This window comes from Toxotes jaculatrix, chromosome 17, assembly GCF_017976425.1.
Source record: "Toxotes jaculatrix isolate fToxJac2 chromosome 17, fToxJac2.pri, whole genome shotgun sequence".
Taxonomy (NCBI): domain Eukaryota; kingdom Metazoa; phylum Chordata; class Actinopteri; family Toxotidae; genus Toxotes; species Toxotes jaculatrix.
In genome coordinates this window covers 8,196,611-8,211,035 of record NC_054410.1, presented here as the reverse complement: position 1 = coordinate 8,211,035, position 14,425 = coordinate 8,196,611, and the positions used below count along the sequence as shown (strand labels likewise).

At 42.8% G+C, this 14,425-nt stretch overlaps 2 protein-coding genes across 2 annotated transcripts; both read left to right on the top strand.

Moving 5' to 3' along the window:
• Window positions 1–4,053: 4,053 nt before the first annotated feature.
• fhl5 (four and a half LIM domains 5) lies at window positions 4,054–6,990 on the top strand. Its single transcript, XM_041061446.1, has 6 exons — window positions 4,054–4,160; window positions 4,346–4,526; window positions 4,801–4,975; window positions 5,880–6,049; window positions 6,220–6,406; window positions 6,584–6,990. The coding sequence occupies exons 2-6, from the start codon at window positions 4,365–4,367 to the stop codon at window positions 6,733–6,735; spliced, it is 846 nt and encodes a 281-aa protein (XP_040917380.1). The 5' UTR covers window positions 4,054–4,160; window positions 4,346–4,364; the 3' UTR covers window positions 6,736–6,990.
• A 1,285-nt stretch (window positions 6,991–8,275) lies between these two features.
• Window positions 8,276–13,658, top strand: si:ch211-266g18.9 (transforming growth factor-beta receptor-associated protein 1). Its single transcript, XM_041061285.1, has 11 exons — window positions 8,276–9,167; window positions 9,362–9,556; window positions 9,749–9,903; window positions 10,635–10,717; window positions 10,871–11,218; window positions 11,545–11,602; window positions 11,686–11,829; window positions 12,010–12,144; window positions 12,230–12,374; window positions 12,457–12,878; window positions 12,987–13,658. The coding sequence occupies exons 1-11, from the start codon at window positions 8,471–8,473 to the stop codon at window positions 13,125–13,127; spliced, it is 2,523 nt and encodes an 840-aa protein (XP_040917219.1). The 5' UTR covers window positions 8,276–8,470; the 3' UTR covers window positions 13,128–13,658.
• Window positions 13,659–14,425: the final 767 nt, after the last annotated feature.

Below are 14,425 nucleotides of genomic sequence, written 5' to 3'. Positions count from 1 at the left end.
CTGGACATGTAAATAAGCAACTGTTTGCTATCAAGTTTGTTACGTCGACTCAAAAGGTGATGATATGTCAGTGTTGTGTTCACAGCTTGTTTCTGCTGCCCCCAAGGGGCCAAAGTATCCGTTTCTGAATGTTTGGCATGAAGCGGATTCTTATATAAAAAATGTGACAACATTGCTAGTAAGAAACATTTTTACTATTTATCTTCTCTGTCATTTAAATCCCACACCATGTTATGATGATTCCTACACATATTGATGACTGCTGGGGCTTTTTGAATCATCTGAAAATCTGGAGCATTTTCAGTAAACTTAAGTCTGTTTATTTGTGCTGCAGAACTGGTGTAATGGAAAGTGTTTCTGAACAAGGCACTGAGGAGGAAGTTATTATTCCTGGACAGTGTTCTTGGGAGCTGGAGAAAAAAGGAAGTCTTCTTTTGGGGCTCTGAAGCTGTATGAGTTTTACAGAAGACTGTGATTTTTCCTGTCACAGGTAGGATAATGTTTGAATTTTTTTGCTTTTGAATGCGATCTATGTTTGGCTGGCGGTGAACAAGTGATCGTTATCTGACTGATCTGAGACATCTTACAAATTCTAGCTGTAATGTCTGTATTTAGGTCATACATTGAAGTATATTTTGCTGGCGCCAAAAGGTAATCAGCAGCTTAATCTACACAGTTGATCCAAATATCACAGAATCTGTGGGCTGGGAAGAGGCAAGGGATCGAAGAGAAGAACATTTTAATGGTTTGTACATTCCAAGGAGTAGACAACTTTCTCTCCTCTTTAGCAGTGGAGATCATATGTCTGGATCTGTGACAGACCTTGTCACCCACTCATACCATGACTCACTTTTGTGAGAACTGGGGGAGGGTGGGGGCAGAGTTAGTGGGGGCATTACCCGAACGCTCACAGGGCCTCCCTGAAGGGGTGTAAGGTTTTGCGAGATTGTGGACTTAGTAGATTGTATCTCCTCTCCCCCCAGCAACCCCCTGTGTGGCTATCCTGTTCAGTCGAAAACGCTGCGTTGAAAGCGAGCTTCTGCATGTCGCAGAAGAGAGCAGAGGCCTGCTCAAAGGGCCAGGTTTGTGTGAGTCCTCTCATTAACTACTAGAGCCGCCCCTCATCTCAGCCTAATGGATCCCACTTATGCTGTCATCACCATGCCAACCAGTTGTCAACTCTGGTGCGCCGAGGCTTTTGTGCTTCAGAGAAATGCAACTGTGTTGTGTTGATCTGTCTCAGTCTATAACGAGTCACCACCTCAAAGGAGCCACCAAAGTAAATGCTTCTCTTCTTCTCTGAGATCATTTGATTAAGAGGGCAAAAAAAAAACAGCCACTGACACCTTATTGTAAAGCCTGAATACATTAAGATAAGAGGACACCCGAGTCCAGGTCAAATAAAGGCCTATTTATTGTGGCTGGACAGGCCGCATACGAAATCTGTTGGCAGCTGCTCACTAGTTGACTTCAGAGGATTAAGCAGGCAAAAGGAATATGCAAGATCAGCAAGCTTTTGCTCTGCAGCGTTGGCGCTGTCTGGTGTAGAAGTTAATAATCCAAGAGACAAAGACCAGCACCTGTTATTTATCAGATACAAATCAGAGCAGCTATGATAAAATTACAAACACGCAAGCATGAATGCAGATTATGCTGACAATATAAACACAATATACTATAATCTCTGCTTTAATATTCAGCGAACAACGCAGCCTGTTGACATGCAATTTTTTTCATATCATGCCAGCACACTGGAAGGGATGAGAGTTTTTGTTTGCTGGTGAATATGGGTCACCTCCACCCTGGCTTGATGTCACATGATGACAGACATACTGTGCAGCAATGCAACAAAGATTAGAAGCTTTTAGGAGGCAATGACTATATTTGTCCTACAGTTGGTTCTGGGTTTATTTAAGGTCTGCATCGCTTTGTGATTTGCAGCCGCTGATCTGGACACCAGCAGGAAGCAAGGATACAAAACACTGGCAATTTAATCCAGAGCATCAGATAACTCTGTGTAATCCGGCGGATCCACCTACTTAGAAATAAAAAGAACCTGAAGCATGGCATGGCTTCAAATCAAAAACCTTTTCTACACCTGAGCTGCTGACACGATTTGGTTATTCTGTGTTGAAAGGCTTACATAACATGCATCTTGTAGGTCAAAAATAGCATAGCCTTCCATTATTCCTCAGAGGTTTGTAGATACCACCTACATACATGGCAGAACCATGTTCCATCATCATCTGCTGATCCAAAAACGGATTGCTATATTTATTACTAGAGTGTAATTCTAGATATGTTTTGTTTTTGTTTTTGTTTTTTTAACAATGAGGGGTACTGTAGCGAATGTAGAGAGAAGACAGAGGGGAAGAGTGTCATGACTAGCCCCTAAGGGGGCTGTTCTCTGAACTCTTTTGGTTATGTTTTGAACTCTATTTTGGACTCTCGGACTCTTAAGTTTTGTTCACTGTTCTTGTTTTGTTTTGAAATGTGTATCTTGTCTTGTTCTACTTCCTGTCTTTGTCTTGTTTCCCTCCTTTTGTGATTGTCTGCCCCGCCCTAATTGGTTTCACCTGTTGCCCATTGCCTTGTGTATTTAAGTCTCATTATTTCCCTGTGTCCTGGTTGGTTCGTCTGTGTCCATGCCTGAGTCTGTGTCCATGCTTGAGTGTGTATCTGAGTCTGTGTCTTCCCTGTGTTTGTTCCCATACCTGTGCCTTGCTTTTTTTCCCACCTCAAGGACTTACCTTGGTTTCCTTTGTTTGCACATAAGAACGTTTTGTATTTTCGTTTGGTTTTGTTTCTGAGTATTTTTCTCCTGCGTGGATGATTTTTGGTTGCTTGCGTTTTGTTCTCTGGTCCTGGACACATCCAGTGATTTTTGGTTCGTTAAAAGATTTTAAGTTACTCCTAGCCTGTCTTGGGGGTTATTGTTTTTGGGTCCTGGCCTGATTCCTAGTCTCAGCATAAGAGTTGCAGAGTTGAGAGAGCTGCATTCCTATTTGCCTCATCCCTGTCACTGACCTTCCTGTGTGTGCATACGAGGGATTAGGCCTGTGGGCTGGGCTGGTGGTCTTCCCAGGCTATTTTTATGAAGATGTCCGCCCCCCTGATCCTTTTGGAAAAATGATCTGAGCGCATGTTCCAAGAATCAAATGTAATTAGTCCACTGTCAGTCAAAGATGCAGAAGAATCTGGATTATTATCCAGGTGGAAAATGGGGATTTGTACTGAGACACATTTTTGACACTACAACTGCGCATTCACTTAGTGTGGCTGACTGAGCCGAAAATACACACAGACAAACATTAAGCACTTGAATTATATGTTGTATTGTGACTATATGTTCATGGCACTATAGCTAGGAGCTTCTATTCCGTAGCATCACACTAAGAGCGGGTTTTAAGTGAAGTTACTCAAGAGTATTGCCATCAGCAAGATGGTCACCACCAAGCTGTCATTTCTCCTCCTCCTTTATTTTGCCGTGGATGGATTGAACATCCACGGACCCGCAGCTTCCCCTTTCTGAAGTGCTGCCAAGGAGCTCTCAATAGCCACAGAGAGGTCCTGGCAATATAGTTCAGTACCTGGCAACCACAAAGCTGCTGGCACCTACCTCTCATAAGCCATCTGCAACTGCTTGTGTGTGTAGCAGGCACTGACAAAGGCCACAAGTGCGTCCAGACACGTCACAGCATCCAAATGGCCAACCATCTCTGCTGTGGCACCAATATCCAAACTGATATGTGAAAATGAAAAGATTTTGCATCTTGAAGCTTAAATCTAATCTTTTACTGATGTGTATTTATCTGAAGTTGATCACACGTCACATAGATTCTAGTCATAGTCATAAAATTGCATTTCTTTTTGCCTTTCCACATTTTAGAGATAAAGCAACAATGATTTCATCAGTTCAAAGGCTTAGTGATCTGTGCACCATCAGCTCCCTTAAAAGGTGCAGAATGATGCAGTGGAGCATGTCCATTCTCCCCAGAGATTACCGCTAATAAGAGGGCCAGTATTTATAGAAGATCCCCCCCAGTGGATACCCCTAATCCTGCCTTACTCCTTTTCATCCCTGACCTATCCCTGTGCCTGGACCGTTCTCCCTCTGCAGCCCCCAGCTTCAGCCTCATCCTCGCCCCATATCAGCTGAGGTAAAGACTTCTTTAATACAACACTGCTTTTTTTCAGATTCTTTTTAAAGAAGAGGAAAAAATTGCTTGGCCCCTTTACTTGGTTGATGAGAGGAGTAAGAGATTGCTTATTATAGGGCATTTTCCATCTCTCCTATTCTTCTTTATTGTCCAATTTTCCTGCTCCTGCTCTCTTTGACCTGCAGCTAAAAAAAGCAAACAACAATGTCCGCCAGCGAACGTTTTGACTGCCATTACTGCAAAGACTCCCTGCTGGGGAAGAAGTACATAATGAAAGAGGACACGCAGTACTGCACTAAGTGCTATGAGAACCTGTTCGCTAACTGCTGTGAGGGATGCTCTTTACCAATTGGCTGTAACTGCAAGGTAAGGAAGCACCAGTGTTGTCTTGAGAGCAATGGCTTTGATGTCAACCAATGTGTAAGATAAGAATCTATGTTGTGTTTATCCAAAGGTGAGAAACAGTTGATGTATATATGTATATATAATCACAGCTGATTAACGCTGACCATATAAAACACCAACTTGTTATTGCCACTGTTGTTATTCCCACGTGCCTCTAACCATGGATGTGCTAAATAAATATTTTACCTTGCATAAGATCCACAAGCGCATTAAATGATGTATTAATTACCTACAGGACCTGTCCTACAAGGATCGCCACTGGCACGAGCAGTGCTTCAAGTGTGCCAAGTGTAGCCGCTCTCTGGCGGAAAAGGCCTTTGCCGCCAAGGATGATTTGCTGCTCTGCACTGAATGCCATGCCCATGATTATTCCTCCAAGTGTACCACGTGCAAGAAAACCATTATGCCAGGTACATTATGATACACTGTCACATTTACTTTGACCACAACAAATGTAATTATAACCTTTTATAAAAATGCATCATTGAGATTGAAAGTTCATTCTTGACCTTGGAAGTGTTAGTTTGCAAAACTATCGCACCACACAGTCCATTTAGTAGCTGTCCTGGACCTTTCAGTCATTCATCCTGCTGCTGTTTCCGATTCAAGACTGAAATTTCAAACTTTCCAAAATGGACATTTACAATTGTAAAACTCCATAGCATCTTGGTAAATGGTATCTTGGTATGTGATATTCATATATGTCAATGTATGTATGATTGTGCGTCATATCACACAATCCTTCTCAGCAGATGCCGTTTGTCCAGTCATGGAGTATTAGATTTGCGCTTCTTGCCCGTGTCGGCCTTGAGATTTAATGAGTTGATTTTGAATGTCAACAAATCCATGACAAATGGGCAAACTCCATCTGCTGGGGATGATATGATAGAAAGCTCCAGAACAGCTACTAAACAGACCTTGTGGTTAGATTGTTTTGCCGGCTACAAACATGGATGAGAAGAGATGCTCAGAATAAATAGAAACTTGAACATCTGCAAGTCTGATCATGTGATACAATCGAAAGCCATTAAATGGACCTTGGTGAGAATGTTTCATGGTATCATAGTTTTGTCACATCTATTGTTATATGTGCTGAAATGTAAAAATGAAAAGCATAAAGCTCATATATTTGAATATAAATACAGAAAACACTACACAGCAATGCAGTTTCCTCCACTCCCAAAATTCTTTCCAAGATTATTAAGATTGCATTGTCCCCTCCCTACAGATAAAGCAGGGCTATTTTGGGCCACAGTGTGCTTCTGTCATGGAGGTACCATATGCTGACTAAGCTGCTCTCGTCCCCTGTGCCAGGTTCCCGCAAAATGGAATACAAGGGGAACAGCTGGCATGAGACCTGCTTCCTGTGCCACCGCTGCCAGCAGCCAATAGGAACCAAATCCTTCATCCCCAAAGACACTGGCTACTTCTGTGTGCCCTGCTTCGAGAAGCAGTTTGCCTACCAGTGCTGTGCTTGTAAGAAGGTAGGGTTACAGCTGAGTGTTTTATCTGTATTGACTGCTGCAGTCATTCCCCCTGACTCTGGCAATTTAATGTCACTCACACTGTGACTGTATAGTAAAAAGATGCATAGTGAGATGAATATTGTTGTGTGCCTCTTTGTGTTTGTATGTGTGTTGTTGGTTACCTTTAGGCCATCACAACAGGTGGAGTGACCTACCAAGACAAGCCCTGGCACCGCGAGTGCTTCATATGCATCAGTTGTAGAAAGCAGCTGTCGGGTCAGCGCTTCACCTCCAGGGAAGACTACCCCTACTGCCTCGAATGCTTCAGCAACCTGTATGCCAAGAAGTGTGTGGGCTGCACCAAGCCCATCACCAGTGAGTCACTGGCTGTGCTCATGTTTTCATTCACTTACACACTGCTGATGCAGAACTCCCGCTCATATTTAATGCCTTTATTTGCATCTGTGTGGGAACCGTCAGATAAACAAGGTGACGATCTGGTATTAACCTGCACATTGTGTAAATACATGAATCTGTGTTTGATGTGCGCAGGTTTGGCAGGGGCAAAGTACATCTCTTTTGAGGAGCGCCAGTGGCACAGCGAGTGTTTCACCTGCGTGCAGTGCTCCATGTCGCTGGTGGGGCGCGGCTTCCTCACCCAGCGCGACAACATCTTGTGCACTGACTGTGGCAGGGAGAAGTGACCTTTTCCTTGAAGGGTCAAACCTTAATCCAAATAACAACGGGGGTTTGTATTCTGAAGCAAATACTGTAGATTCATGAATATTTCTTCTTAGCATGTCTGATGCATTAACAGACTCTGAATGTCAAACGCTTATTTTGGTATAATAAAACACCATTAGTTCTCTCACACTGCCCACACACACACACACACACACACACACACACACACACACACACACACACACACACACACACACACACACACACACACACACTGCACACTCAAAAACTGTGATGTTTCCAGAAAGATGAAAAGATGTATCTGGGTGCCATATGTGCCAGTGTGGATGAATGTTGTCTTTGTTTCTTTTTTCCTCACACACTTTTACTTTTGTCAAGGATTAAATGGTGTTGCAAACATATTAACATATTACTGATGGTGATTGCTCAATTAATGGATTAGTCAACAGAAAACAGAAAATGTATTCTATTTTCGTAATTCATTAATGGCTAAAATATTTGTTGTTTCCAGCTCATCAGGAGACAGGATTTGAGACTTTTCTTTATCTTGAATAACAACAAACTAAATATCTTTGGGTTTTGGACCACTGATCAGATAAAAAGAGCAATATCTTATGAAGATTATTTGAAAGAAATCAGCAGATTGTTGATGAAAGTTGCAGCCCTAAAACATCTTTCCCTAAAATAAAGGTCTGACTTTCATTATCCATATATTTCTGCTCTATGATCAGTGTGCATTACATGTATTACTGCTTAGTGCCGATTACATTAACAGTGTTCTAGATGAAAAAAATCTTCACACTGAGGAAACAAAAAACATGCATGATTTATGCTTCTGTCATGTGAAATACTTTACATACTAAAGGTTGTTCCAATAAAGACCTGTCTATGTACATCAAACTGAGGCGGATACTGTTTTAACGCCTGCTCTTGTTTATCCTAAAGTCTTACTTGCTTCAATGATGCCATCCGGAGGAGGAGTGTGCATATGTCCCTTTAACTGAAATTCCTTAGGGAGGACAAAAGACACAAAGTTCAGAGTGACAAATATAACTGTGATGGTAGGTTTAAAATACAGATCTCTTTACGACCACATTGTCCCCTGTCAGTCACCCTTTAGACAATCATTGCTAAAAAACAAACCTCTGCTGTGTGTCTGTTGCCTCTTGACCTCATCACACCCAGCTCATGCACACTGTAAACAGACTGAGAGCGACCATATATGGTTTGATCAGCAGATCAGTCGCTCGTCTACTTGTCCATTATCCGCTGACCAAAGCCACCACTTTGGTCCTTGCACAGGCCAAGAATACAAGTGACCGTAACTGTGGGTACCTCAAAATATCTGTCTTCTTCGCCATACCTAATGTTTTGATACTTGTAAAAGTTGGTTTTCTTGGTGAGGCAGCTGGATGAGTTGTGTAAGTGTCCTCACATGGCAGGATGAGCGGCGTAAAATGCTGACACAGATTTCCTGTCAGGATACAGTCACATGGGGAGGTGAAACTACTTTACACTTCACAAAGTTGTAGAGGAATCAAAGAGGAAGGGGGAACAGCAGAGAGGTAGGGACATCTTATTTTATGTATTTCACTGAAGAAGAGCTATGTCTTTGATTTAGGCAGATACATACTGTAAAGGACTTTTCACTGAAAGACCTCTCTGCTTGCTGCTGAGCTATTTACTTGAGTAACTCTTGAGGCGAGTTGCACAACTAGAGTCCAACATTAATTAATGTCTGCGATGGCTTTTAAAGCTTTCACACAAAGACATGTCTATGAAAAGCAAGAAGCCCCAAAAGAAAAGGACAAATCCAGCATCCAGTGCCTTGAGTGCTATGATCGAAATGTGTACATAGGGACCAAACATGCAACAGTCCAGCACCTCATCTTACCAAGCAGCACAAATGGAGATCTGAGTCCTGACCAGAGCAAAACTAGAGAAGGTAGGGCACGAAAACTAGGCTCTAGCAACCCAGTAGCCCAACTGAGGGCAGTCCCACTTTTCAACCATCTGCTGGTCCTGTGGGACCGGAGCGTTACTGCCCTCAACATGTTCTCCTTAGAGCCTGTTCCTGCTCTGAAGAAAATCCAGCATGTGTCTTTGCTTGAGGTGTGTGACTCATTGCTCACAGCTCAGGCAGAATGTGTGGAGATGGTGACTTCCTCCAGTCGCAGGAAGGTGATCCGGATCCACGTGGTGGGAGTGGACAGGTGGGAGGTTGTAAAGGAAGTCCCCCTGCTCCAGGATCCTGTGGCCTTGGCAGTAGATGGCACCAGTCTGTGTGTAGCTACCTGCGACAGGTATCTCCTCTGTGATATAGAGACTGGGAGAAGCGAGGAGCTTTTCCCTCACAATCACAGCAGGCAACGTGTCATTGTTACCTCAGTGGGACAAGGGGAATTCCTCCTGAATGGACCTGAATCTTTGGGTGAGAACTGCCAAAATGTTTATGGTACATGTTGTTGTACAGGCTGTTAAGCACAGACATTTCCACGTGTCATTACATGCTTCCTTTTCACAGCAGCTATATAATTAATCATCTCATATCACTCCCCCATATATTCATCTCGCCAGGGGATATTTAGTTTGCCAAGGAATCATATCTCCATCCTCATCCCTCAGGCATGTTTGTGATGAAGACAGGGATATGCCAGCGCCCTCCCCTGCAGTGGCCTCTGGAGGTACTGGCAGCTGGAGTATGTTTCCCTTACATCCTAACCCTGCAGCCCCAAGTGTTGTCTGTCTACAGCATGTTAGATCAGCAATGCAAACAGACTGTGAGTCTCCACGGTGCGAAGGGTCTGCTCACCACGTCAGGTAAACCAGGCAATGTCAATTCATGACCTGACCCTGGCAGATTGTAGACCGAGCGCCTCCCAATTTGTGGTTTTGTTTCAAAAGATGTGGCCATGTCTGTCTCAGTTTGCACTGATTCATTCAATCATTCTTACACCTACTGTTCCTACACACTGAGTGTTTCCAAAAAAGCAAAAACAAATCTCCCCTCAGATGGTGTGCTAGTGTTCACAGAGAGAGACATTTTCAGCCTGCGTCTGGTGGCAATCGAAGAACAGATCCAGGCACTTGTAGGACATGAGAGGGTCGAGGAGGCATTATTGCTGCTGGATGGAGTTCAAAGCCATCGTCCACTTGACTCATACAAGGTGAAATGCAATTTGTAAAAATATAGTATGATGCAAACATGTTCCCGCTTTGAAATGTTTGTCTCTGACAAATATGTTCTCATTCTCAAAGGTTACAAAACTAGATTTTAGGGAATAATTACATAACAATTATAATTATTTGCTAATTTGGTTTAAAAGATGGAAAACAGAATTTAAAATTTGCAGAAAACAGAATTAACATGACTGGCGAAGAGTCTACAGCCATGCTTTAATACTCTCTGTCTACTGATTTATATACTACTGATGTGTGGATAACATGCATGCATTAGAATGTCAGCTGGCATTGCACTGTCGTGTCTGAGTTTCATATTTTATCCCTGTAGAACAGATTGTTCCAGGATGTTGAGGCGTAGACTGACTACATTGTTGTGAGCTGCTACTGTAGGTGTATTCCAGTTGAATGAATGCAACTGAGGGCAGCAGATGGCGTCTGAGATTTAGTGTAATCTCAGGTTACAGGTCAGAGGTGAGCATGTTAGAATTAACATGCTGATGAGTCATTTGTCTCTTTTTTTATTATTTGTCAGGATTTGTGCTTTTTGAATGTCCTGAAGTGTAAAATATTTCCCTCAAAATTTAAGGATAGACACACAGCCTTCTGCCTCAATGATTTCAGCTCACATACTGGCACACTGACTATGGGTCGGCATCATGAATGTCTGGTTTTAAGAGAGTTTTGTTTTATTTATTTATTTATCTATTACTGACAGGAGCTGCAGAAGGCCATCACTTGCCTGGCTGGATTTGCTCATTTTTACCAGGAGGGTTTTTCCGAGGCCAGAGATCTATTCATGTGAGTAAAACCCCCTGACACGATACTTCACTTTCAAAACGCTCAAAATAAATCACAGCAAACTGTGCCCTGATAGTACGTGGATTTATTTTTTTCTGCTGAAATGTACACTGAAGTCTAACACAAATCAATACTCATTACCCACTTGAACAGTAAAGGTGAGTTGGACCCCAGAGAAATCATCCTCCTCTACCCTAACATGCAGTCGTGTCTAAGCGAGGACTTTCAGTCCCAGCTTGATCAAGTGAACAAGGGCAGGGATCTCCAGGTGCTCTGGCAAGAGGACAGCAACACATTTCATCATTACCTTGCCTTCCTGGGAGATTTTCTCAGAGCAGTCAGGGGGACTGAGCAAGACTTGAAGTGCAGTACAGAGGTAGACTGCGCCCTCCTGAGGCTGTATGCAGAACTGGGAGACTCTGAAAATCTGCACCAGCTTGTGACATTTCCTAATGAGTGCAGGCTGGATCGTTGTGTCCCTGTTCTGGAGCAACACAACAGGTGAAATATATGTTCGTTTGTTACATAGATGACTTGCAGTCACACTTGAAAATCAAGATATTTTGCTGAGAGCACAAATTTAATAATGAATTGAGCATGAATTAGGCAACTGGAATTAGTTGCAGATACTTGAAGACAAATATCTACTTAGACAAAGGGTGAGGTGAAATGTCTTTAAGTATCTAGTACCAAGTCCAGCTGACCTTGATTCAACTCTTCACAAATATGATCATTATTTTTAAAGAACTGTCTCAAATAATTCAGTGTTTGTTATGTTTGTTGTGTTAGCTACAGTTTCTGATGAATCACTTGCTGTTTGCTTTCAGATTTTTTGCGCTAGGTTCCCTCTATCAAAGCCACGGGAAGACAATTGATGCAATTAAGGTATTATTCCCCAAATCTTCACACTTTTTTATACTAACCACATGTAGAAATGTTGTGTGTTTTAGCCTGTTTTATTCTTCCAGACTTGGGTGAAGATTGCAGATGGCTCCAACAAAGACCCCTCTTGCTCAGATGCATATGGGCACATCGTGTGGACTCTCAGTCAGCTGAAAAACCGAGATACTGTGTGGAAATTTGCAGACTGGACTCTGCAAAGAAGCCAAGAGGTGCCTTTGTCGTTTTTCATGCTCTCAACTTGACTGCAGAGGGCAGAGTTGGACAGTACAATTATGTGTTACAGATATAAACACACTGCAAAATGCCACCATATTAACTAAAGTGCCTTAATTATGGGGCAATTACTGTTGATTAAATCACCAACAACAGTTTTCGTTTATTTGAAAAAGATAGGTGTGCAGATTTTCACCAAGCGTCCACCAGATGATCGACTGGAGACCCAAGACGTCCTGGTTCTCTTGGAGAAGTACTCGCTGGCTTTGGTTTTGTATCTTGAGTTCTTAATCCATGATTTGAGCAGTGAGGTGGGTACAGCAGCAGCTACCTAATCTAATAGCCCGGCTCCATTATTAAATACACTCAGACATGATTGGTGTAATCTGCCCTAAGGAGGAGAGACATCACAGCCGTCTGGCTTTGGCATATGTTACCGAGACGCTGCGAGAGGAAGAGGAAGCAGATTTGAGACCAACCAGAGGGAAGTTGCAACAGCTGCTATGGGAATCCAAATTCTATGATGTCTCTACTCTCTATGGTGAGTGGGTGCCTCATAAGAACTTAAATTGTTATAGAATCATCCACAGCACAGTAAAGGTCTTGTTTTTTTCTTGCTGCAGAGAGGGTTAAGTCAACAACCCTGCACATCGAGAAAGCCATTCTCCTCGGTAGGACTGGGGAACACTCCCAGGCTCTGCAGGTGCTTGTTCACCAAGAGCAAGACCTCCAGGCTGCAGAGGCTTACTGCTGCAGGGCTGCCCAGGGCCAGGACACTCAGTTCATGCAGGCCCTGCTGCTCACCTTGCTCCAAATCTACCTGAGCTCTGAAGATCTCACCAGCACTGCAGTGGATCTGCTCAACAACAACCCTCAGGTCTTTGCAGTGGAGAAGGTCATCCAGGTCCTTCCTGACTCCTGGTCTGTTCAACTTGTCTCCCAGTTCTTAGTTGGATCCGTCAGGGAGGCCTTTCACCGGAGGCGGATGGCGAGAGTGCAGAAGGCGCTGGCCCAGGCTGAGCTCATGCAGCACAAGGTCATTTGGGTGAGTTTAATAACATATTTCACATTTTTTACTGCAGTGAACTTTGATTGTATTCTTCTCTCTTTTTTTTTCTAAACCCTGTATGTCCTTTGAATCTCTTCTCTGCAGATGCAGGCCTCAAAAACAAAGCTGAGACTGGACAAGGAGCAGAAGTGTAAGGTTTGTCAGCAACACTTTACAGAGCCACAGTTTGCCTGTAACCTGCATGGCGAGCTGATGCACACCAGCTGCACCAGCTTTTCAGCATAGTAAAGACACTAATAGGCCAGTCTGTTGCCTGTTCATGCACATAATGTCTCTGCACTCCTGAGAATCCCATTCATTTCTAGCTGGATAAGTGTCTGCTTCTCACCTGATAATTTATCTAGATTAGACTGTGTCATCTGCACAAACTCTCTACAAGGACTCAATTCATGGACCTTGGACTAGACACGTTCCCTAATTAGAAAAAAGAAAATACATTGTGTAAATAACTGGTTTCAAAATGCAAAAGAGCAAGAGGTGCACTTTTTCAGGGCGGCGTGTCTGAGCCTTTTCCTAGAGGCGCTGTAGACAGCAACAGCTATAAAGTGAATTGTGGAGGACATATATTCACTGATCAGACAGTAGTGTTTTACATAGAAACCACCTGTGGTCACCCTGATGACCAGAGGGAATTTGACCATCCTCCACTGCTGTATATATGCATCCCCACCATCATGGTTTCCACTGACTGTGTATATTTGTCTGCAGAGAGCTGGAAATAGAAAGTCAACATGCTGCACGTGAGAGACTTTTTTTTTTTTTAATTCAGGCTGTGCATTAATTTATATTTATGACCCAAAGAAAAAAAAAATCACAATTACAGGTTAAAAAATGAAAAGCAAACAGGTTGAGGAAGTGCAGAGTCTCGGGTCATTTCTGTTATAAACTAATTTTACAAGCAACCAAATGACATGCCTGTTCTTTGAATGGAATATGAAATCAGAGGCAGTTATTACCAGCACCATCCCTATATCATTAGGGATCATCACAGACATGCATTCCAAATAATATCACACAAACTCCAGTTTGTCCACATGTTCAGTATGGAAATCTTGTAAATAAACTTAAACACATATCATTAAGTCGGACAACACCAGACTCAAGATGCATTTGCCTATTTCTGTTAGAATTTAGTCATTAAGGCTAACCATAACTACAAGTATGTCTTTATCCTGATGCATTTTGGGACAGAAGTTAAGGAGACGCCTAAGGGGGCTGGAACAGTGACTTGGCTGGACTGCTTGTAAGTTTTTGGCCCAGGGTGAGTGACTAATTGCAATGTAGCTAAATAGTGAATTATGAGCATGTTGGAAGGGATTATGTCTTTATGATGCCCATGCCAAGATTTCTTCCATTTTTCCCTCCTAATGAGCTTTTTGTGGGAGTTTCTGATTGTTCACACTGAGGGTCGAAGGCGGTTTAGAGTTCTGTTCATTTAATGTTTCAAAGTGTGGGTGTTATGAAGCCTTTGGAGAGTGTAACTAAGATTAAGGGCGACAAGAAGGCTACACTTGATATTTCTC